We start from the raw sequence: 22,246 nt of genomic DNA, 5'->3' as shown, positions 1-22,246 counted from the left end.
TGATTTAGTAGATTTGAGTTTGTAGTAACATTTTGATTTTTGTATTGAACTGCTGCTAGTATTGATCTTTTTGAACTCACAGAAGGTCTCTCCCTCTCTGTCGCTGGCCGGCTCGATGCAGACCACCCTGCTAGACCTGGATGCTCTTGCCCGACATCTTGCCGACTGCATTAGGAGGTCTGATTGTCACAAACTGAATTTTATGCTCAGTATACAAAGATTTAAAGGATGTTTGCATTTTGCTCAAGGTTCATGCTGACAATATTACTGATGGCAGTGGCTTTTACAATTAAACCAAATGGCAAATTTCTACAATTGATACTGCTTTGATGTAATCATTAAATCTAACTCTTTCACTTCCAGCCGTGAGATCTTGGACCAACAAGATGGAACAATCGAAGACGATGGCCTGACAGGGCTCCTTCGTCTTGCCACCAGCGTCCTCAAACACAAGCCTCCTTTTAAGTTCTCCCGTGAGGGGCAGGAGTTTCTGAGGGATGTCTACAACCTCCTCTTCCTCCTCCCCAGTCTGGTTGACCGTGCTCAGCCCAAGTGCAAGTCCCACGCTGCAAGGGCCGCCGCCTATGATTTGTTGGTGGAGACAGTGAAGGGCTCGGTAGAAAACTATCGGCTGCTCCATAATTGGGTCATGTCTCAGCACATGCAGGGTGAAGAGCTTCACTTTTTGATTACTTTTATTTGATAGCGCTCTTTCTGTAGTTTATTTTACTTCAGCTTTAAAGGATTTTTTTTAATGTCCATCCAGTTTATTTGGTGCTGTGTTTCTGTCTGTATATGCAAGCTACACTCTGTGTCAGTAGTCCTCTAGGACAGTGATCTGACTCAATTTAAGCTTTGCCACAGTGAATCCAGTCCTCTTCTACAAGTCATTGACCCACAATTGGGACTAATGCTGAAGAGACTGGGACACTTTTGTTACAACTATTTTGTGAAAGTGTTTTAAAGAGTACTGTGAGCTGAAACTGTCTACAAAGCTTTATAGAAGTGCAGAATCCTATCATTATTTTGAACCTAATTTTAGATATGTTTTTACACCATGCCTAATTTTAATCATAGCTTTAACAACCAGATTACCAGACTGTTCTGCAGTTTAGTTTGTTTTAAGGCCAACTGTAATTATGTCGGAAAAGGTTTTAGGCGAGTTGTAAATTCCTTTCTTTTAATATTTTGCTTCTAGGCTCTCATGCTCCATACAAGTGGGACTACTGGCCCCATGACGATGTCCGGGCCGAGTGCCGCTTCGTGGGTCTGACCAACCTGGGAGCAACATGCTACCTGGCCTCTACCATTCAGCAGCTCTATATGATCCCTGAGGCCCGCCAGGCTGTCTTCACTGCCAAGGTCAGTATCTGAAACATGATGTTACAATAATGTCATTAAAATTCCAAATGGCACACAGGTCCTCACCCTCTGTGTTTGCGTGCAGTACGCTGAAGATATTAAACACAAGACAACACTGCTGGAGCTGCAGAAGATGTTCACATATCTCATGGTGAGTTTTGATTTTATTACCTCTGCTATCCTTTTAGTCCTTCCTTTCTGTCTCAGTCATATTTGTTTAAAACTACAGTTACTAGTAGAGTGTAACTTTTAACACCCTTGTAGTTTCTGAAGATCAGGACAATTGGACTTGTTTTCTGAGCACCACAGACTGTAAAATCAGAAGGTTTGGTGTGATGGATTATCTGTGTTAATCTGTGTGTTTTCAGGAGAGTGAGAGAAAAGCATACAACCCCCGGCCATTTTGTAAAACCTACACAATGGACAAACAGCCTCTTAACACCGGCGAGCAGAAAGACATGACAGAGTTCTTCACCGACCTCATCACCAAGATAGAAGAGATGTCTCAGGAGCTGGTGAACATGCATCTTTACATACACATCATTATACACAAATTATATATTTAATGCTTTAAAGGATTCAAACACTAATTTCCAGATTAGAGCAGGTGCCACTTATTAATGATCTTCATAAAACCTTTAGTGTTCATCTCTGCCATTCAGAAAATCACAATAATCTCTCTCTATAGCACATATTAAGAAGTAGATTGTTTGTATATAAAAAATACATATCCAAATAAGATGTTATTATACAAATGATGACCACAAAAATATTATGCAATATTAAAGATAATTTTAAGAGCATGAATAATAGTTCAGGCATCTAGTACATGTTAAAAAATGATTCATAAGCTAATGTATCTTAATTATCTATGTTCACAGAAAAACACAGTGAAGACTCTGTTTGGAGGTGTCATCACCAACAATGTGGTGTCTCTGGTGAGTGCGGGAATTGACTTTGAAAGGAGGAATATTAAATTGAAGGAAAAACAAAGCCCAATCTCCCAAAAGTGTAACTGTTTTGAGAACAACAAAGCACAACTGAATTTCGTGTTTATTTTAATACCTCACACAAAATGTTATTTTTAAAACTACAAAGGTTACAGTAGATGAATTAAGGGTTCCACAGACTCAGTGGGAGGTACATTTTCTGCCATTGCTTTTTCTCACTGTTCTGTGTCTCCCACAGGACTGTGACCATGTCAGTCAGACTGCAGAGGAGTTCTACACCGTCAGATGTCAGGTGGCAGACATGAAGAACATCTATGTGAGTGGGGCGAAAATGTTACGCAAGTTTGAAACTCACCTGTGATTCTTACAGCTTCAGCAGTGGAGATCAACCTCTGTTGCATAAACGGTCCTGCACAAACCACAATGGTTCTGAAAAGTGCAGTCCATGTCTTTTTTTCTTTGCCAGCATAAACGCTTAAGTTTTCAAAAATACGTTTGTTTGTTTTTTGTTGTTTTTGTTTTTTTATATACAGAAATCTTGTATGTGAATGATACTCATTAGAATAAAAAGAAGAATAAAGCAGGGTTGCTACCATATACCGATACAGTACGGTTCAGCTTTCGTCAGTTTCATATTCAGATCCAAAATGATGAGAGTTAAAATACTCATCTTGAGGGTTTAGAAAAAGGCCATTTCTCAACAAGGATTGATGTCACATGCATCTTTTGCCAACTAAGAGATAAAACACAAACTTTTGTCTTTTGTTCTCTAAACCAAAATGCACTGTAGACTTTTCCTTCTTTGAAGTATTTGTGCTTTGTTATCTTTTCTCAGGAGTCTCTGGATGAAGTGACCATCAAAGACACTCTGGAGGGTGACAACATGTACACCTGCTCACAGTGTGGAAAGAAGGTCCGCGCAGAGAAAAGGTTTGAATGATTTAAAATTCCGAAAATAAATAAATAAAAATAATGCCCCTGTCTCAACACAGTGTCTCATTATGTCTCTTTACGCAGGGCCTGCTTTAAGAAACTGCCTCGCATCCTGAGCTTCAACACAATGAGATACACCTTTAACATGGTGACCATGATGAAGGAGAAGGTCAACACCCACTTCTCCTTCCCTCTGCGCCTCGACATGACGCCGTACACTGAGGATTTCCTCATGGGCAAAGGGGAGCGCAAAGAGGGTTAGTTTCTGTTCACCCAGTCGGACATTTATTGTGTATTGGTGATTGTAATCGACTCTTGAAGTGTTGCCTTCCATGTGCCTCAGGTTTTCGAGAGGAGGGTGAAGCAAAGGTCACAGAGAGCTATGAGTATGACCTCATTGGCGTCACTGTGCACACGGGCACAGCAGATGGTGGCCATTACTACAGCTTCATCCGGGACATTGTCAACCCCCATGCCTACAAGAACAATAAATGGTGATAGAAGATGCATATTAAAGTTTTAATAATCAGTCTTTAAACCCAAAAATGAGTGACTGTCATAGGACATCACCATGTCAAAGGTTTGTTTATCTTGTCCTCCAGGTACCTTTTCAATGATGCAGAGGTAAAACCCTTTGACTCAGCTCAGCTGGCCTCTGAGTGCTTTGGTGGAGAGATGACGGTACGAGCGAGAGTTGCAAGATAAATACTACCACTTAATTCCATGTGTAATCTGTAATTTCACCTACTTTATTTATCTTTTAGACTAAAACCTACGACTCTGTCACTGACAAGTTTATGGACTTCTCCTTTGAGAAGGTGAGGAGAATTTCTGGTCCATTTTTGTAGTTTTTATCGTCTGTGTTTGATCCAGAAGGTAACAATGAAATGATATTCAAACTTGCAGACACACAGTGCCTACATGCTCTTCTACAAGAGAGTGGAACCGGAGGACGACAATGGGAAGGACTTTAGTTTTGATGTCTCTCCTGATCTACTTGAGGTACTGACTGTGCTTTTTTGTTTTAAACGTAGCAGATCTCTGTGCATTACTCCTATTAAATCCCCATTTAAATGTCCAACTCTATATCTCTTTCAGTGGATTTGGCACGACAACATGCAGTTTCTGCAGGATAAAAACATATTTGAACACACCTACTTTGGGTGAGCATAAATCAGTTTGTATTTTTGGTCACATCTTATTGGCCTTTTTGATCATTACTCACTCATTGGCACGACTTGTCATTGTTTCAGCTTCATGTGGCAGCTCTGCAGCAGCATCCCCAGCACGCTGCCAGACCCCAAAGCTGTCTCCCTCATGACTGCCAAGGTGAGAAGTAATACAAGTATTTAGCTATTATTTTCTGGCTTTTGACTTGAAACCTGGATTTTTGAGAAAATGTATAAATTGTAATTGTGCAAATTACTTTTTAAAATAAAAATACTTTTTCATTTTTACTTTACTACAAAAGTACTAAAAAATGGAACAGTTCTCTCTTAAAATAAGAAAACTAGCTACTTTGGATTTTGGATAAAACACGCTTGAATAACAGCTGTTATTCAAGCCCAATCTAGAAAATGAAAGTGGGTAAAAGTATCTGCATCTTTTACTCACAAAGATGTTATTTTAATCTATTTTCTAACTGACCGTATTTTCTAAAAATATTTATACCATTCTGCATGAGCATATTTACAGTGCTCTCTGAGATGTCACTTATTTGGAATGCTAATTAGTTTAACTAAAATTGGCTTTTCTACTCTTGTTTTTTTTTTTTCCCCCCTTTCATTTGCAGCTCAGCACATCCTTTGTCCTTGAGACTTTCATTCACTCCAAGGAGAAGGTAATGCACACTCATCCTTATTACTGTTACTCATTTTTTGAGTGTTGTTAATTTGTAAAGATAAGTGGAAAGAAAGGGGAGGAGGAAGGAAGTTACTGATAGACTATGTTAATCCTTTCTGCTCTGCCACCTCCAGCCCACCATGCTGCAGTGGATTGAACTGCTGACCAAACAGTTCAACAACAGCCAGGCCGCCTGCGAGGTTTGAGTTTTAAACCTTTTCATTCTGGTGATTACTGCAAAGTAAATGGATACTGTGAATAAACTTTTTTTGCACAACCTTTGATCATTATTTTTCTCTGCTTCAGTGGTTTTTAGACCGGATGGCTGATGACAACTGGTGGCCGATGCAGATCCTAATAAAGTGTCCCAATCAGATTGTCAGACAGGTCAGGGACAAGCCATAAAACATCACTGTACACAAAACAACCATCAAAAAACAACAACATTCACAATACAGAAACTGAACTAATGTGCTCAAAAAAATGCTAATTGTGTAGCTAAAGGGGAAAAAAATGTGGTATGACAGAAGGATAGCAGCAAGAGTGAAAGGGAAGGTTTACAAGATGCTGCTAGGATCTATGGTTTGGAGAAGGTGGCTCTGACCTAAAAGACAGGCAGAGCTGGATGTAGTGGAAGATTAGAAAACTAGACAGGCAAGACTGAGAATGTTTAGACATGTGCACATATGGGACAGTGGATATATTGGATCCCAGGCAGGAGTTAAAGAGGAAAATAACAGAAGGTTCATTTATGTAGTGAACGAAGACAGCAGACAGTTGGGGTGATTCTAAGGAAAGGGTTAGATTGAGGTGGAGGAGACAATACTATACCAAAACGACTCAAAAGCACTCATATTTTATTTTTTCTATGTTTATAGCTATATTGTAACTCTGTTTACGTCATTCTGAATTTATTGTCAGTGGACGTTTGTCTTTAAATTGACTTTTAAATTTAAATTGTAATGGTCTTGTTTTAATTTGTTGTCTTCCAGATGTTCCAGAGGTTGTGTATTCACGTTATCCAGAGGTTGCGGCCAGTTCATGCTCATCTCTACCTGCAGCCTGGCATGGAGGATGGGTATGTCAGTCATTATTGTGGGACAGGTTTCCCTGATCAAAACATTTTCTCCAAGATTAGGAGTCTTAAAGTCTTCCATTAAGGCCTTTTCACACTGAACATGTAAAGTCTGTGCGAATATTTTGTGCATTAAAAATATTTTTCAACTAATCCATTCTTAATGTAGCTGTTCATGTAAATTCACTAGAAAAATGATTATTATTATTATTATTGTTATCCGAATAAATGATTTATAAATTTATAAATAAATTTGATGACTGCATTTGGCAGCAAGTGCGCTCCTATGTCGATTCGTGCACCGGTACTGAATATACACTGATAGTTCTCTTTCATAGCATTCATTTCGTGTCTCACTATGAGAATGCCTCCTGCGTGACCTCATCAGAAGCTTAAATGCCATTTCGCCAGACGTTACAGCAGGGGTGGGGGAACTCTAGGCCTCAAAGACCGGTGTCCTTGAGCCAACACAGCTGATTTAAATGGCTAAATTACCTCCTCAACATGTTCTGAAGTTCTCCAGAGGCCTGGTAATGAACTAATCATTTGATTCAGGTGTGTTGACCCAGGGTGCTATCTAAAACATCAGCCCTTGAGTTTCCCACCCCTGCCGTTACAAGCTGGGTAAGTGACACCCATGTCAGGAGGGACTAGTGCCTCCCTGTATAATAGGCTGACATAGCGTTAGATGTCATTCAAAAACCTCTTCTCGCTTCTCGGAAGGAACCGAAAGCCTTTAAGATTGTATTGTTTTGTTTATTTTATTTTATTTTTTTCCTACTGGGATAAAGATCAAATAAAACAAAAACTGAGAAAAAAAATCGACCAAACTGTTACTTAAAACACTGGCCAAGAATTTTACAGTTCATCCCTGCTATCTTGCTTAGCAACACAACCCACTTAAATCTCATGTGGTACATTTTTGCCATGCAAGGTGTGCAGCACAAACACAGTGTTGTGTCTGTGAAATCAGATGGCCACACAGATCCAAGCAGGAGCTATGTGTCACTCAGTGTCTGTGCAACACTAGACTCTGAGGGAAAAAAAACCTGTGGCTCCACATGAACTAAAGAGTTTTGATGTGTCATTAGATACCTCAGTCTCCAGTCTCAGAACCTCTGCTCCTGTGTCTGTTCAGCTCTGACGACATGGATGGACCAGTGGAGGATATCGGCAGCCGGTCCTGTGTCACGCGCTTTGTTAAGACCCTCCTCTCTATCATGGAGCATGGCGTCAAGCCTCACAGCAAACACCTGACTGAGTACTTCGCTTTTCTGTATGAGTTTGCCAAGATGGGCGAGGAGGAGGTAAATTGAGTTTTGCAGCCTGAAATCACTTAGTGGTAAAAAAAAAAATTAAACCTGAAACTATTTTGGTTTTTCTTTGGGTCTTGATTGCTCCTTTCTTCTCAGCTAATGATGTTGAGTCCTTTTTTTAGTTTCATAAATGTTCTTTGGTTATTTTTTTCCCCTTCCTTGTTAAAAACGGTTAATATTGAAACTTCTTCCAGTTGATGAGGGTTTATCTGTTCTGTGTCCACAGAGTCAGTTCTTGTTGTCACTACAAGCCATTTCTATCATGGTGCATTTCTACATGGGAACAAAAGGCCCTGAGAATGTAAGCTTACACACTGCTTATATTTCACAACTTATTTATTTACAGTAATATTATCAAAGAGATATTTAGTCTGAATGGTGCTCAGTTTCTTTGTAATATTATTTCTTTTTTAAATGAAGTAACACCCAGTCTGTAGTTATATTGTGTTTAGAAGACATGACCTAATTATAAGAAGGACCTAACCAATGTCCCTTTCAGCCTCAGGTAGAGGTGCTGTCAGAGGAGGAAGGAGAGGAGGAGGACGAGGAGGAAGACATCTTGTCTCTGGCTGAAGAAAAATATCGTCCTGCAGCTTTGGAGAAGATGATCGCACTCATTGCTCTGCTGGTGGAGCAGTCTCGCTCTGAGAGGTGAGAGTATACAACATGCATGTATTTTTCTGTTTAGATGTACAATTCATTCTCATTAGAATTAAACATTCAAGCAGCCACTGCGTTCTCCTCTTGTCTGTGTCCAGACATCTGACTCTGTCCCAGAGCGACATGGCAGCGCTGACTGGAGGGAAGGGCTTCCCTTTCCTCTTCCAGCACATCAGAGATGGCATTAACATCAGGCAGACCTGTAACCTCATATTTAGCCTCTGTCGCTATAATAACCGGCTGGCTGAACATGTATGTTTGTAGGAAATGGACTGAGTAAATGTTGCAGTGACTGCCACCTATACAAGTGTAAAATGCATCCATTTTAATTTTCTAATGTTGAATGCTTCTCTCTGCAGATTGTGTCGATGCTCTTCACCTCAATTGCAAAGCTGACTCCTGAGGTAAGCATCAGAGATGAAACTGGGCTTAAAATCACCTTTATTTGAAAAACAATCGAATCCAGCCCTTGTTCATTTTGTTTTCCTGAATTGATAGAAACTGAACTTCTGTCTATTCACGTTTGTTAACTTGCCTTTGTAATAACGCGTAATAAACCATTTTAAAATATGGTGTAGTGGTACGAAAATGATTTTTCATTAAACCCCCCCCCCCCCCCCCAAAAAAAAAAAAAAAATTCTGTTAGGCTGCCAATCCTTTCTTCAAGCTGCTAACAATGTTGATGGAGTTTGCGGGTGGACCTCCGGGGATGCCTTCCTTTGCTTCCTACATTCTCCAAAGGATCTGGGAGGTAAACACTGACACATTAAATCCTTTTATTAAATTTAAACAAATGGAATATATTAATGTAATATGTAGTTATCACTATCAAAAGAAAACTTCTCTGGATTTTGTCAAATACAGGTCTTCAAAAAGTTGATCAAATGTCACTTACTAGAAATAATATTGGTTATAATTTTGGTGCTGCACCAAAATTTGATCCTTTTAGACTGGACAAAACTATACTGCATGAAAATATGGTTTCCTTTGTTTATAGTTCAATAGTTACTTCTAATGTTCATTTCAACATTTCAGGATGCTTAGAAAATTTCTGTTTCTGGCTTTGTTATAACCCCAAATCACTAAAATATGATCAAAGTTTTTTTAACCATAATTCCATGAATGGATGTATAGACATGGAACGCTGGACCAACTCTTTATCCTGTCAAATGTATTCATGTGCATGTGGGAGTTTGCTCTTCCAGTCTACACGTGCTTTGTAGACTTGAACCTCATCCCTCAGGTGATTCTGTACAAGGTCCTTCAAGAATAATGGGTGTCTGGTCTGTATTTAGGAGCTATTAGGTCCCTGTATGAGTGCTGCGAGAGCTTGGTCTGCATTACTGGCAATAACTCATACTTTTCAGTGGGTGTGGGATTTTGCTCGGGCTGCCCTTTGCCCGTAATTTCTAGGCATAGCCAGATGGCGGTATCGCATCTCTGCTTTTTGCAGATGATGTGGTTCTGTTGGCTTCATCAGGTTGTGGCTTCCACCTTGCACCAAGCCTTTCATAGCAGATTATGAGGCAATGGTTCTCAGCTGGATAAGGGTGGAATGCCCACTCTGGGTCAGGGACAAGTTGTTGCACTAAGTAGAGGAATTTAAGTATTTCTGGTTCACGAGTGAGAGTAGAGTATAGCAGGAGATTGACAGACTGCCCCACCATCACCTATGGTGAGTGTTGGATAGTGACCAAATGAATGAGATTGCAGATACAAGCAGCAGAAATGAATTCTCTCCAAAGGGTGGCTGTGCTTTCCCTCACGGAGGGGTGAGAAATTCACTCATTTGTAAGGGACTCAGAATAGAGTTACGATTTTTCCACATTGAACGGACCCAGCTGAGGTGGTTTGGGCATGTCCTACCAGGATAAGGTCCTGAGGTGTAGGCCCAGGGCATCCTGGAGAGAGTTCCCCTGGATGAGCTGGAGGATGTGACTTTGAACGCGCGCTTCTGGGTTTCTTTGCTTGGGCTACTGTCCTTGTGACCCAGCCCTAGATAAGTGGTGGAAGATGGATGAATCGAATGAGATCCATACATATAGTTGCAACTGGTTTACATCTTATTTATCAATAAAGTAAACTTACACCATATGCAAGACCAAAAGTTAATAAAACCAAACAGAAAAAATTAGGTCAGTATTTAGGATTGCCATTTTAAGATGAATATACTGCTCATAAAATCTTTATTAAATATATGCCGTCTCATCTCTGTGCCTTCTGTCAGGTGATTGAGTACAATCCATCCCAATGTCTGGACTGGCTGGCTGTGCAGACTCCCAGGAACAAACTGGCCCACAGCTGGGTGCTGCAGAACATGGAGAACTGGGTAGAACGCTTCCTGCTGGCACACAACTATCCCCGAGTCCGCACGTGTAAGGGTCTCAGCATTGTCTCATTGTATTTAGTTTCATGTTTTTTTTAACAAACACTCAACAGGGAGTTAAACCAACTACAAATGAAAAGACATTGTGCCAGTGTTTAAAAAGGTGGATTAAATTCTGAAAACTGAGAACTTTCAAAGCCAAAACAAATATAATAACAGTAATTTTTTTTTAATGCTAATTATTAAACTAAACAGCCCTTTAGTGTACACAACCTAATTTTTACTTTGACTATATAGATGTACATTCTTCCTTTATTGTTAATGTAAATAGAACTTTATTAATAGTGTAACCTGCTTCTTATAATGACCAGGGCTCTCACAGAAAAGAATCTCAAGATTAAATATGATGGTTAAATAAAGATGGTTAAATAAATTTCAAAATAAATCTGTTCATAGACTGCTGGTTGCACTGGTTTCCCGGATATTAAAGAAGCTTATTCAAAGAGATTTGCATGATTCACGTTTCCTAATTAGTCTTACAGTGGCTGTTGCTGCAGCACTAAGTTCATCCATTGTCGAAATGAGTGGTTTTAGCTCCCTGTAAGCTAAATTTCTTCTGATTGGGCTTCTGTTTTGACTACCAGAGCTATGTCTGAGATGACCATAAAAAAATATCTGCAAACTATGAGACCATTAAAGTCCAAAAAAACCTGTTTAAAAGCCTGTTTAATAAGAGCAGAGCATTCTGTTCATAATGAAAAGACCACCTTTAAAAATAACATGTTTAAATTAACATGAGGTACCACTGCAGCGACAGTAGTCCTTTGTTTATGATGGCAATTGAATCTCGCTTCTCCCTCTAGCTGCTGCATACCTCCTGGTCTCCCTCATCCCCAGCAACTCCTTTCGACAGATGTTCCGCTCCACACGCTCCCTCCACTTGCCGACCCGTGAGCTCCCACTGTCCCCCGACACCACCGTGGTTCTCCACCAGGTCTACAACCTGTTGCTAGGGCTGCTGGGACGTGCCAAGCTGTATGTGGATGCCAGTGTTCATGGTACTACCAAACTGGTGCAGTATTTCAGCTTCATGACTTACTGCCTCATCTCCAAGACGGAGAAGCTCATGTTCTCTGGCTACTTCATGGACCTCTGGAACCTCTTCCAGGTACATCTTTCTTTGAACGTGAAGATACTTTTAAAGATTTTTACTGATTGTACACTTCAGTGTGCATGCCCTAGTCTTAGGTGCAGAATTTAGAACTTTTTTTTTCTTTCATGTTTTCAGCCGAAACTGTCAGAGCCAGCCATCGCAACCAACCACAACAAGCAGGCACTGCTGTCCTTCTGGTACAACGTTTGTGTGGATTGTCCAGAGAACGTCCGGCTAGTGGTGCAGAACCCTGTGGTGACCAAAAACATTGCCTTCAACTATATTTTGGCTGACCACGATGACCAGGAGGTGGTGCTATTCAACCGCGGCATGCTCCCTGCCTACTATGGCATCCTGCGCATGTGCTGCGAGCAGTCGACTGCTTTCACCCGCCAACTAGCATCACACCAAAACATCCAGTGGGCCTTCAAGAACTTGACTCCACATGCCAGCCAGTATCCAGGGGTGAGAGGACAGTCAGACTTCTAGCAGTGATGTGACTTTATTGTCCATAGCACTTTGAAAATTCCCCACCTAAAAGCACAACACACAAAAGGAAGTCTTTAATTGTTAAAGATTTTGCCTTGGTTATGTTTATTTGTGATAATGTAAAAATCATAACCGCTGTTGTGCTTCTCCCTGCAGGCAGTGGAGGAACTGTTCAACTTGATGCAGCTGTTTGTGGCGCAGCGAGCTGAGATGAGGGAGGAAGAAGTGGAGGATATTAAACAATTTAAGAAGACCACTATTAGCTGCTACCTCCGCTGTCTGGATGGGCGCTCCTGTTGGACCACACTTATCAGGTAAGAACACACACACACACTTTTATCACTGAAGGTCTTGTGAAGCTTGTTATTGTAACCTGGTGAAGATGTTTGTCACAGAAACTGTTGTCCATGTTGTATCAGAGTTTGGAAAGTTTACTGACTTTACTTTCTAAATTTACCTTTCTCTGTGCTGTTCCTCTCAGTGCCTTCAGAGTTCTGCTGGAAAATGATGAGGACCGACTATTGGTAGTCTTCAACAGAGGACTTATCCTAATGACTGAGGTACGATCCAGGTCTCTTCTAAATATTACACAAACAATTTCTAAATTAAGCTATCGTCTCATCTTTCTATGTTGCCATAATCAAATTCATTTTCATGCATTATCGGCCTTTTTTGGCATTATATTTAAAACAGGCCAAAGGGAATCATTAAAATCTGGATTTAAAAAGATCAAATTACATATAGTATACTACAAGTGTATTTAAAATATGTATATGTACATGAAAATAAAATTTGCATTTCATTGCTTACTACATTTTTTTTTTTTTTTTTAAACCCTTCCAAATCCAATAAGTAAAGCTATATGTACTGTTTGTTTGTTTCCTGCAGTCCTTCAACACTCTGCACATGATGTACCATGAGGCGACAGCATGCCACGTCACTGGAGACTTGGTGGAGCTGCTCTCCATCTTTCTTTCTGTCCTCAAAGCCACCAGGCCATACCTGCAGCGCAAAGGTGTGCACCATCCCCTACTGTTTAAAAGGGCGAACACATGTGATAGTCACACAGGTTAAACAGTTAAAACTGTAATAGTTTGTCCTTCCCTCTGGCACCAGGTGCTTGCTCAAAGAAGGTTATGTGATTGTTGGGCTTATCTGTTTTCTCTATAATTGCGGAATCTTTACCTTACAATATCAAGCCCCTTGAGGCCACTGCTGTTGTGATGTGGCGCTGTAAAAGTAAAATTAAACTGTAGTTAATGCAACATGTTAACAAGAAGTTAGGCTCTGTAGGTGAATTCCAGTTTTCACTTGATAGTACGTATGCAAAGCTAGAAGCTGTTTATGGTTATTTTGCCAGATTTGAAATGGTGCAGCAGTGAGCTACACTGACTTGTAGCACAGGAGTGTCACTTTGGATCCGGTAGTTTTTTAGTCTTATTAATCGTTACTGATTCATTGTGCAGTTGCTGTGTTCTTGTTCATAAAGAGGTGTGGTTAGTTGGATGTTTGTTGTGCGATCACTTACTTTGATTTTTGCCATTAAAAAGGAGATGACCACTGAGTGTTTGATCTTGACAAATCTCATATGCATCATACTAAGACATTCAACCCCAGGACAGCATTACACTACACAAGAGTTGATCTGTCTGGCATGGAGTAAATGAATGTGCAAAAAATGTGACCCTAGGGAAGATAAGATGAGATGAAATAACCTTTATTAGTCCCACGCGTGGGAAATTTTTTTTTTGTTAAAGTAGAAAGTGGACAGTGCAAAGTTACATAGCAAAAATCAGAAAAACACTGGAATAGCATAAGATTAAACTGTACACAATAGAATAGAATAAAATGATGTCAGAAAAACAACGAATGCCTAAAACATATTTAGAGTTGCACTGATTGCACTTTACTTGGGCAGTTACTGATGCAAATGTGAAATATTGTTTTCATAACATAACTGATTGTTCCCCTGAACAGCAGTGATTTTAGTATCTACTTGTTGAGTAGATACTAAGTGAAACAAAAGTGCTCTGATACTGGAAAAAATTAGTTGCTGTACATCCTTTTTTATCTGACAGCTACAGACTCATATAGCAAATACAAATGTTAAATACTTACATCATTTCACCAGAGTTCACCGTTTTAATAGTCTTCATTTTTCTCATAACTGCTTTGTGGTTTTTGTTTTGTTTTGTTTTTTTCTTTTCTTCCTTTGCTCATACCGAGGCTGCTGGCTTACAGCTGGCTCTGATCTCTGGATAGCTTTAACTTCAGCCACTTTGTATTTTTAGCTCCTATAAAATGACAAATTTTTTGTGTTTAGAAATTATGATACACCAACTTTAACCAGTGAACATGAAATGTTCCTGAATCACACTCTCTGAACATCCAAGAAGCAGCTCTGGTACAGTGTACCAACTCCATTGGTTACAAAGGGCTGTATTAGAGTAAAATATCTGCAGATGTGTGTTCTCATATTTGTCCTGATCTTTTTTTCTTTTTTTTTTTCTTCTTTCCTCTCTCCTGTTACCCAGATGTGAAACAGGCTCTGATCCAGTGGCAGGAGAGGATCGACTTTGCCCACAAGCTTCTCACTCTGCTGAACTCTTATAGCCCACCTGAGCTCCGCAATGCCTGCTTGGGTAAAACCCCCCCCACCACCTAACATTCAAGTATATTTAGTTAGGTCAGATGTTTATATACACTTATTATGGAGATGTATGTTGTGGTAATTTGGGGCTTTTAAACGTTTATTTGAACTGTTTCTACAATGTCTTAACTTGATAAAGCCAAGTCCTGTGATCTCATTAGTGATTGTGATTGACTACAACTGGTAGTTTGTCTTTGCCAGGATGAGAAGGATTTGTTTGACAGCATTCATTGGACTCACCAATGCTCAGAACAATGGGAAAGTTCAAAGAACTCAGCGTAGGAAGGAAAAACTACTGTGGACCTTCTTAATCTTCACTAAGTGCTTGTTTACAGGGGATTGTCTGATTTTTGAAGGGTTTCTGCCTTACAATTTAAAGACCAATGATCAAATTGAATTGAATATTATGAGCACTTTTGACCCTGTGTGATTGTGTGTACATTTTTGGCAACTATTGTAGCCAAACTCTAGAAAAGAGAAATCATCCATTGTTCTACCTGAGACTGAGTAGAATTTGGCTAGCAGAATACATATCTGCGTATGTAACGAGTCAGATGTAGAAATAATTGGAAGTTTAGAAAGTGTCCTGTAACGTGATGTTCTTGTTGCAGATGTGCTGAAGGAACTTGTTCTGCTGAGTCCACATGACTTTCTGCACACTCTAGTCCCTTTCTTACAACACAACCACTGCACATACCACCACAGCAATATCCCCAGTAAGTCGTCTTCTCATTATTCATGCTGATTGTCATTTTTTGGTTTGCCTTTGCATTCTTGTTTTATAGCTTAAAATGGATCCCCAAGAACATAGGAGCTTTGCATGATGCGCCATTCATTGCTAGATGTCACAGCCTCTCCTTGGAATGTTCTTTTTCTTTTCGACTGTTAGTCATTTTCATATCAGCTTTGTTTCCAAACCTTTTTCTGTATGTTCTTTTCTTTTCTCTTTTCAATTTTGATTTACTAGCATACGCACCGTCGTAACAACAAAATAATAATGGTAAACATCAGTATATGAGGCCTGTTGTCTTACAGTGACATCAAACGGTAACCAATGAGTAGAACAAGGATTACTTACATGAACATTTATCTCAATGTTTGAAACTTGGGCCATTTTTAATGATAATCATCCACCATTTGAACAGTACATATTTGACAGATATACTATTTGACGTTCTTCAAGTTAAGCTTTTATAATCCAAAAGGTTTTTAAGTAAAACCTTCAGTGTTTTCGACTTTTAAAAATCTCTGGTTCATCTTTACTTAAACTCTTTCAGATTAAATTAAAAATCTGGCTTTCTTTTCACTGACTTTTAATTGTCTCTATGCAGTGTCGTTTGGTCCTTACCTGCCATGCAGAGAGAACCTCAAACTTATGGGAGCCAAAAACAACATCCGACCTCCGAGACCGGAGCTGAACATGTGTCTGCTGCCTTCACTGGTGGAGAGCAGCAAGGTAAGGTTCTCTGTTCCTGCTCCAAATCGTTTTGTGTCAGTAATAAAAGAAACCTCAACAGAAAAGCTTCAGTACCTGCAGAGGCTTGGTGTTGGTAGTAAACTTTGTTTGTGTCTATCTCAGGGTAAAGATGAGGTGTACGATCGAATGCTGCTGGATTATTTCCTGTCCTACCATAAGTTCATTCACTTGCTGTGTCGCGTTGCCATCAACTGTGAGAAATTCACAGATACACTCGTCAAGCTAAGTACGTATTTGTATTTCCAGTATTATCATTATAGCATACTGATCAAACCGTAAATTGTCTGCAAGCACACATTAATTTGCACATAAATATAGATGTTTCCATGTTAATGCTCTGCCTCCCATTCAGGTGTGTTGATAGCGTATGAAGGACTTCCCCTCCATCTTGCGCTTTTCCCCAAACTGTGGACAGAACTCTGTCAGTCACAGGTACAGCTGCATGCCTCTGATTTCGCTTATTTCAACCATTTTTAAGGTCAGGCCTTGTTAATAGACTTGGGCTCTTTGGAAATGGACAGCAGCACAACGGTAAATTCTTCTCATCTCACTCTTCTTTCAGTCTGTTATGGCTAAAACTTGTGTGAAGCTGCTCTGTGAAGACCCAGCCTTCAGCGAGTACATTAAATGTATCCTAATGGACGAGAGGACCTTTCTGAACAACAATGTGGCCTACACCTTCCTTAACTGCTTTTTGCACAAGGTATAAAAAGTTTCAGCTTTTCTTGTAGGAATCCTAAATAGTCACTACATTTGATCAAGGTTGTATCCAGTTTGTACTGATTCTCCAAATGATGTTGCATTTTAATTTGTAATTAAATAGAGAATAAAAATTTGTGTATGTGTAGGTCCAGGTTTTGTCTGGTCCCAGCTGCTCCAACCTCATTGGTGTTTTGGTGACAAACCTGCTGAGTGAACGGAGCAGTCTGCAGCCTGAACTGGCAGCTCATCGCCTGGAGCTTAACAAGACCAGCAGCCTGCTCAATGCTGTATGCATGCATGCACACACTCATAGAACAGTCCTCCTGATACATTGTGCCTCTGTTTTCTCATTGTTTGATCTCTCTTCTCTTTGTCAGGACCTGAGGGCATTGATGTTGCTGTTGTCTGTGCAGCCTTCTCAGGCCATTGACCCAGCTTTCCTCCCAGCCCTGCAGGAGCTTCTGAGCTGCTGTCGTGCTTGTCTCCAGCAACGCAGCACTCTGGAGCTGGAGGCCAAAGACCACAAATGCAAAGGTATAACATGCCATTCAATCACTAAACCAAAACACAACCTCAGTTTGAACACATTTCTTTGGGTCGACCATTTAGGCAGAATAATCTGGTGTATGACTCAACAAAGTAGACTTTGTGAAAAATATAAAGTCGGTGCTGTTGTAAATTAAGTAGAATAGATTTTCTCAGTGGCTGCTTTCAGTAACAGTCTGTGTTTGTTGTCAGCTGAGGATGAAGGGGCGACCCCGGTGAAGCGGCGGAGGGTGAGCGGTGATGACGACAGAGCCGGAGATGGAGGAGCCCCGCTCTACGCTGCCTCCACCTCCTCTTCAACTCTTCCGCCCTGCAGTGATCCAAAGCCTGAGCAACAGGAGGCACTAACACCCACAAGCACCTCAGACACGGAAACACGAGATTCCTCATCACTGATCGACCCAGGCACTGAGCAGGACCCACCCTCTCCTGACCCCATGCCCACCTCCTCTAGAAATCTGGACTCCTCTCCCAAAGAGGAAAAGATGGAGGCCTCTTCGTCGTCATCCTCCTCGTTTTCCTCCTCCTCCTCCTCCTCCCTGCTGCAGGAGACGGGAGAGGGGTTTGTCCAGGGGGAGGAGCGTGAGCTGCAGCAACATGTGGTGCCACGCGAGGAGATCGAGGAGGTGGGAGATCAACGGGAGGGGAGAAGGGATGAGGGCGTGTCTACCTGCTCAGAGGAAGTGAAGGAAGAGAAGGAGATGAGCTCTAAGACCAGCAGCAGCCCGGCCCCACCCCTTTCAGAGGATGCTGCTTTCCCATCAGGGCTGGTGGGGAGGGTCCAGATGGCTGTGGCAGCCACTCCTCCTCCTCACAGATGTTCCAGAGTGTTGGCCCCCGCCTGACACGCTGGACATGCTGTACAGGACAGTGGAAGCCACCATTGCCATTGTTACCAAACTGTCTATTAAAGGCCAGCCCTCTTCATGACATCATCAACTCACCACAGCCATATCTTGAATCCCCTCCCCCCCCTTTTTTTCTCTGCTATGGACGTCTGACTTCAGCTCAGAGGAAACAAACTTTCTCCTGTTCATTAGGTTTCTTCTTCTTCTTCTTCTGCTGTTTTTGTGCTGCTGTTTGTTGCCTTCTGCCGATGTTCAGTCGGACGCTTTCTACAGCTTCAGCGGCTCCCGCCGCTCTTTTCGCATTATAAGATTGCGGCTCCACCCAGAGCCAACACCTCCTTTGAGAAATAAAGAAGAAAAGCAGAAAAAGTCGTACAGGCTACAGCACACTTTTTTAAAGGGTGGGTGAGTGGGCTCGGTGGGTTTTTTGTTTGTTTTTTTTTGTTGGTGTGTGTTTTATACTGATTTTATTTGAGGTTTGCTGTAAAGGGGAAAGGTTTACAGAACTTTTGTCTCCTCTGTATGTAATTTAATTTTATTGCATTTTTACTGTGTATAAAAGAAAAAAAAAGAAAAAAAAAAGAAAATGGTTGTCCTCTGTGCCAGTTTTGTACTTTATGAACAAGGCAAGAAAAGTTGCCTTGAGTTTTTCTGTGGTTTAATTATCCAGAAACTAAGTTTACCTGTAAATGAAGAGAACCACAAGAAACTTGATTCTGTAAAGAATCCTCTCTAGTCATTGCCTGAAGGTGTATATGAAAACCATAAATATATATATATATAAATAAAAAAAATATCTTTTTATATATATATATGTGGTTGAAATAAAGCCCCCATGTTGGACCAGCTGGAGCTTTTATTTTCTTTACTGAAGTACATTCCAATTTGTTTGTCTTTTGTTTTTTTTGCCGCCTTCTGCTGTGTTCTGGTTTTCCTCTTTTTATTTTATTAGAGATTAACTTAATAAAGACAGTTTTAATATGAAAAATTATGAACTAAAATTCATCTCGAGCTGTGAGGTTTGATTTCTTGCCTTTGTTCGCTTTGCATCATATCCGAAATAAATGTAGCTCGTCAATTTCTTCAGGCTGTGCTCGGAATCTAGGCCTATAGCAAGCTCAACTGTGTGTTTATTATGCATGTACAGTAGTGGGGGGTTAGGTTTGGGTTTGTTTTCTTCATAATTATTGTGATTTTGAAAAATTCACAATAATATAGAAAACCGCAACCAAACCATCAAAAAAATTTGACAGCTTTTTTTATTGGCAAGTTGGGTTTGAGTCTGGCACCGTAACTGTACAAAGCCTTCAAAAAAACAATTGTTTATTCGCATCAATACTTCATTATTAAAGAATCACAGTGTCAATAGTGTACATTGTTAACATAGTTTAGGAGTTAACACATTTGTCTTGCACATAAAAGATAAAAAAAATAAATAAATAAAATTCAGCAGGTATTGCTAGTGTACCACTCATGCTGGTCCCAAGTCCAGATTAAAAGGATGGTTGTGCTAAACTAAACATGCAGATCCATCTGCTGGGATCCCATGAGAACCAAGGAAACAGCCAAAAGTACCTTTTGTATGTAGTTATCTTGACTCCTAAAACACAGAAAAGGCTGTTTTGTTTTTATTGTTTTTAACTAACAGCGCCAGTAGATGGTCTGATGACGAAGGATTTCTGTATTTGTTCTGAAAGGCAAAAAGCTGGTAATCTTAGCTCACGACTCTAAAGTTTGATCTGTTTTAAGAGAAAAAGTTTTCTTTTCCTGAACTTCTCATCTAAAAGTATATTAAACTAAACATCTGCTTATAAGCAACTGTAGACTGAAGTAGGGAAACTCGAAATGGATTTGGGATGGAAAACGGAACAAAAAACTTCATGTTAATATTCATTAAAGGGAAGTCACACAGGTGTATCTGTTTGTTTCTTTCGAGTCATGCCGGCAGATTGTTGCTAACTGGCAAAAATGTTTCCATCACCAATGTGACTTCATGACAATTTCACATATTGAACTGGAGAGTTTAACTGCTGAAACACTAAACCCTTCTGTACGTTTTCTGTGTATGAAATGAACCCATTTATTAAACTTTATTGCTAAAGAAATTGACTCAAAAGTGGAGAGGAAGAAGGGCAAAGCATAGAAAAGTAATTTCAGATCAAATTTAAGCAACCACACTCGGACATTCACGGTGAGGGGTAAAAGTACCCAGTCCCAACAGATTGTTTCGCCATATTCATGAGCTTTTTGGACATTTTTATGCATATTTTCAGTCATCACAGTATACCACACTACTACTACAGTTGTGGCCAAATGATTTGAGAATGACAAAAATATTAGTTTTCACCAATTTTGCAGCTTCAGTCTTTTTAGATCTTTTTGTGAGTTGTTTCTGTGATGTACTGAAGTATAATTATAACACTTGATAGGTTTCAAAGGCTTTTATTGACAATTACATCACATTTATGCAAAAAGTCAATACGTGCAGTGTTGACCTCTCCAATTCGCCCTGGCATGCTGTCACGTGTTTCTTTGCAGGTAACCATGGTTAACAGGAACAACAATGATCTTAGGCATCACCCTCCTTTTAACACATCCAGTCTGCTATTCTAACTCAATCAGCATGACATAATGATCTCCAGCCTTGTGCTCATCAACATTCTCACCCGAGGTAATGAGAAGATTATTGAAATGATCTCAACGGGTCCTTTTATGGCAGCAATGAAATGCAGTGGAAATAGTTTTTTTCATGGCAAAGAAGGACTTTGCAATCCATCTGATCACTCTTCATAACATTCTGGAGTATCTGCAAATTGCTATCATCAAAACTGAAGCAGCAAACTGGAAAAAACAATATATGTGTCATTCTCAAAACATTTGGCCACAACTGTACACCACTATGGATTCACAATGGTTTATGCTTTGTAACTGGACACAATGATATCTTTAAAGTTTAAATGATTTGGTGTTGCACTGTGATGATCAAATGTTTGCTTAATTTTTTTGAGCAGCACAATTTTGATTGATGGTTCAGTGGGTGGCCAGGAGAGTTGTACTCATTGAGATAAAGCTTTTCATGAATTAATACTTACCAATAAATAATTAGTTGATTCATTTTGCGCTGAAGACAGCATTTTTTATCCATGTTTCTAAATGAAGAGTTACATCAAGGATGAGCCAGTTATTTAGGAGCTTATTAATGTAATGCAGTAACACCCCAGTTTAATACAGGGACAGGTTTTAATAACACCCTAACAGATGTTTAAGAGATATCTTTATCATTCTATGTACAAATGTGCCCCTAAATCTTTGTTAATCATTTACATAGTTTCTGTGAGTTATTTTACTAATGTCTAAATAAAGAGAATTATAGTAAATTAAGTCATGAATGCATTTTTTACAGTACAAATAATTATTAATCCATACATGTTTTATTTTGATGAGCTCAACTCTTGGTCCTCCACAGCATTTACTTAAGCATAATTGGCATCTAGAAAGAAAAAAGAGAACAAACTCTTATCTCATATTAATTTGTTTCTCCTCATATTGTCCCCCAGATGCTCCAAAGCTTCCCCACACACAGACCAGTTCAGTGACTCTTTAGCAATACTAACAAAGCAGCTAGTTATACCAGGTACCAGGAGAATGAAGACTTCAGCAGAAGCATCATGAGGAAACTTCACTGACTTCAGACTTGACACAGTGGGAGTTATTATTGCGAAGCCCACAACAGAAGAGGACATCTGACCGCTATGGCTAGTTAGTTTGACACTTTCTATCTAAACTGACTTTCACAATGTAAGAACAGGGATTTCTAACTGGCAACTAATGTGTTGACCTAATCGTACATTACACAGATCTGCTGTGTGTGGTCTTATTTTTACTGAGCTCAGTCATAATGAAGATCATCAGGTTGA

General features: G+C 40.0%; 3 protein-coding genes across 4 annotated transcripts in view; 1 reads left to right on the top strand and 2 right to left on the bottom strand.

Moving 5' to 3' along the window:
• Positions 1–20,803, top strand: part of usp34 (ubiquitin specific peptidase 34) — a 130,559-nt gene extending 109,756 nt beyond the window's left edge. The window contains exons 39-78 of one of the 2 annotated variants that reach the window (XM_025908322.1): positions 122–177; positions 364–668; positions 1,199–1,362; positions 1,448–1,513; positions 1,731–1,877; positions 2,244–2,300; positions 2,551–2,628; positions 3,148–3,242; positions 3,330–3,502; positions 3,589–3,739; positions 3,848–3,926; positions 4,010–4,063; positions 4,152–4,247; positions 4,344–4,408; positions 4,499–4,574; positions 5,038–5,085; positions 5,222–5,287; positions 5,394–5,474; positions 6,080–6,165; positions 7,301–7,469; positions 7,705–7,779; positions 7,978–8,129; positions 8,237–8,390; positions 8,498–8,542; positions 8,785–8,889; positions 10,366–10,513; positions 11,328–11,632; positions 11,753–12,082; positions 12,263–12,420; positions 12,588–12,666; positions 12,995–13,121; positions 14,641–14,748; positions 15,368–15,472; positions 16,088–16,212; positions 16,336–16,459; positions 16,586–16,665; positions 16,796–16,936; positions 17,082–17,222; positions 17,313–17,469; positions 17,674–20,803. In XM_025908322.1, coding sequence (XP_025764107.1) covers positions 122–177; positions 364–668; positions 1,199–1,362; positions 1,448–1,513; positions 1,731–1,877; positions 2,244–2,300; positions 2,551–2,628; positions 3,148–3,242; positions 3,330–3,502; positions 3,589–3,739; positions 3,848–3,926; positions 4,010–4,063; positions 4,152–4,247; positions 4,344–4,408; positions 4,499–4,574; positions 5,038–5,085; positions 5,222–5,287; positions 5,394–5,474; positions 6,080–6,165; positions 7,301–7,469; positions 7,705–7,779; positions 7,978–8,129; positions 8,237–8,390; positions 8,498–8,542; positions 8,785–8,889; positions 10,366–10,513; positions 11,328–11,632; positions 11,753–12,082; positions 12,263–12,420; positions 12,588–12,666; positions 12,995–13,121; positions 14,641–14,748; positions 15,368–15,472; positions 16,088–16,212; positions 16,336–16,459; positions 16,586–16,665; positions 16,796–16,936; positions 17,082–17,222; positions 17,313–17,469; positions 17,674–18,326 — 5,424 coding nt within the window. In that variant the 3' untranslated portion in view covers positions 18,327–20,803. Of the gene's footprint in view, positions 1–82; positions 178–363; positions 669–1,198; positions 1,363–1,447; positions 1,514–1,730; positions 1,878–2,243; positions 2,301–2,550; positions 2,629–3,147; positions 3,243–3,329; positions 3,503–3,588; positions 3,740–3,847; positions 3,927–4,009; positions 4,064–4,151; positions 4,248–4,343; positions 4,409–4,498; positions 4,575–5,037; positions 5,086–5,221; positions 5,288–5,393; positions 5,475–6,079; positions 6,166–7,300; positions 7,470–7,704; positions 7,780–7,977; positions 8,130–8,236; positions 8,391–8,497; positions 8,543–8,784; positions 8,890–10,365; positions 10,514–11,327; positions 11,633–11,752; positions 12,083–12,262; positions 12,421–12,587; positions 12,667–12,994; positions 13,122–14,640; positions 14,749–15,367; positions 15,473–16,087; positions 16,213–16,335; positions 16,460–16,585; positions 16,666–16,795; positions 16,937–17,081; positions 17,223–17,312; positions 17,470–17,673 lie in introns of both variants that reach the window. The other variant, XM_025908321.1, reaches the window with a different exon arrangement.
• The window catches only part of LOC100711262 (malate dehydrogenase, cytoplasmic), an 868,968-nt gene that overhangs the window by 654,108 nt on the left and 192,614 nt on the right, over positions 1–22,246 (bottom strand). The window lies entirely within an intron of this gene.
• Positions 1–22,246, bottom strand: part of LOC100698010 (GTP-binding protein 2) — a 197,783-nt gene that overhangs the window by 20,901 nt on the left and 154,636 nt on the right. The window lies entirely within an intron of this gene.

Source organism: Oreochromis niloticus, linkage group LG6, assembly GCF_001858045.2.
Source record: "Oreochromis niloticus isolate F11D_XX linkage group LG6, O_niloticus_UMD_NMBU, whole genome shotgun sequence".
Classification (NCBI taxonomy): Eukaryota; Metazoa; Chordata; class Actinopteri; order Cichliformes; family Cichlidae; genus Oreochromis; species Oreochromis niloticus.
The sequence above is the reverse complement of the archived record's forward strand: the minus strand, read 5'-3'. Positions and strand labels throughout refer to the sequence as shown.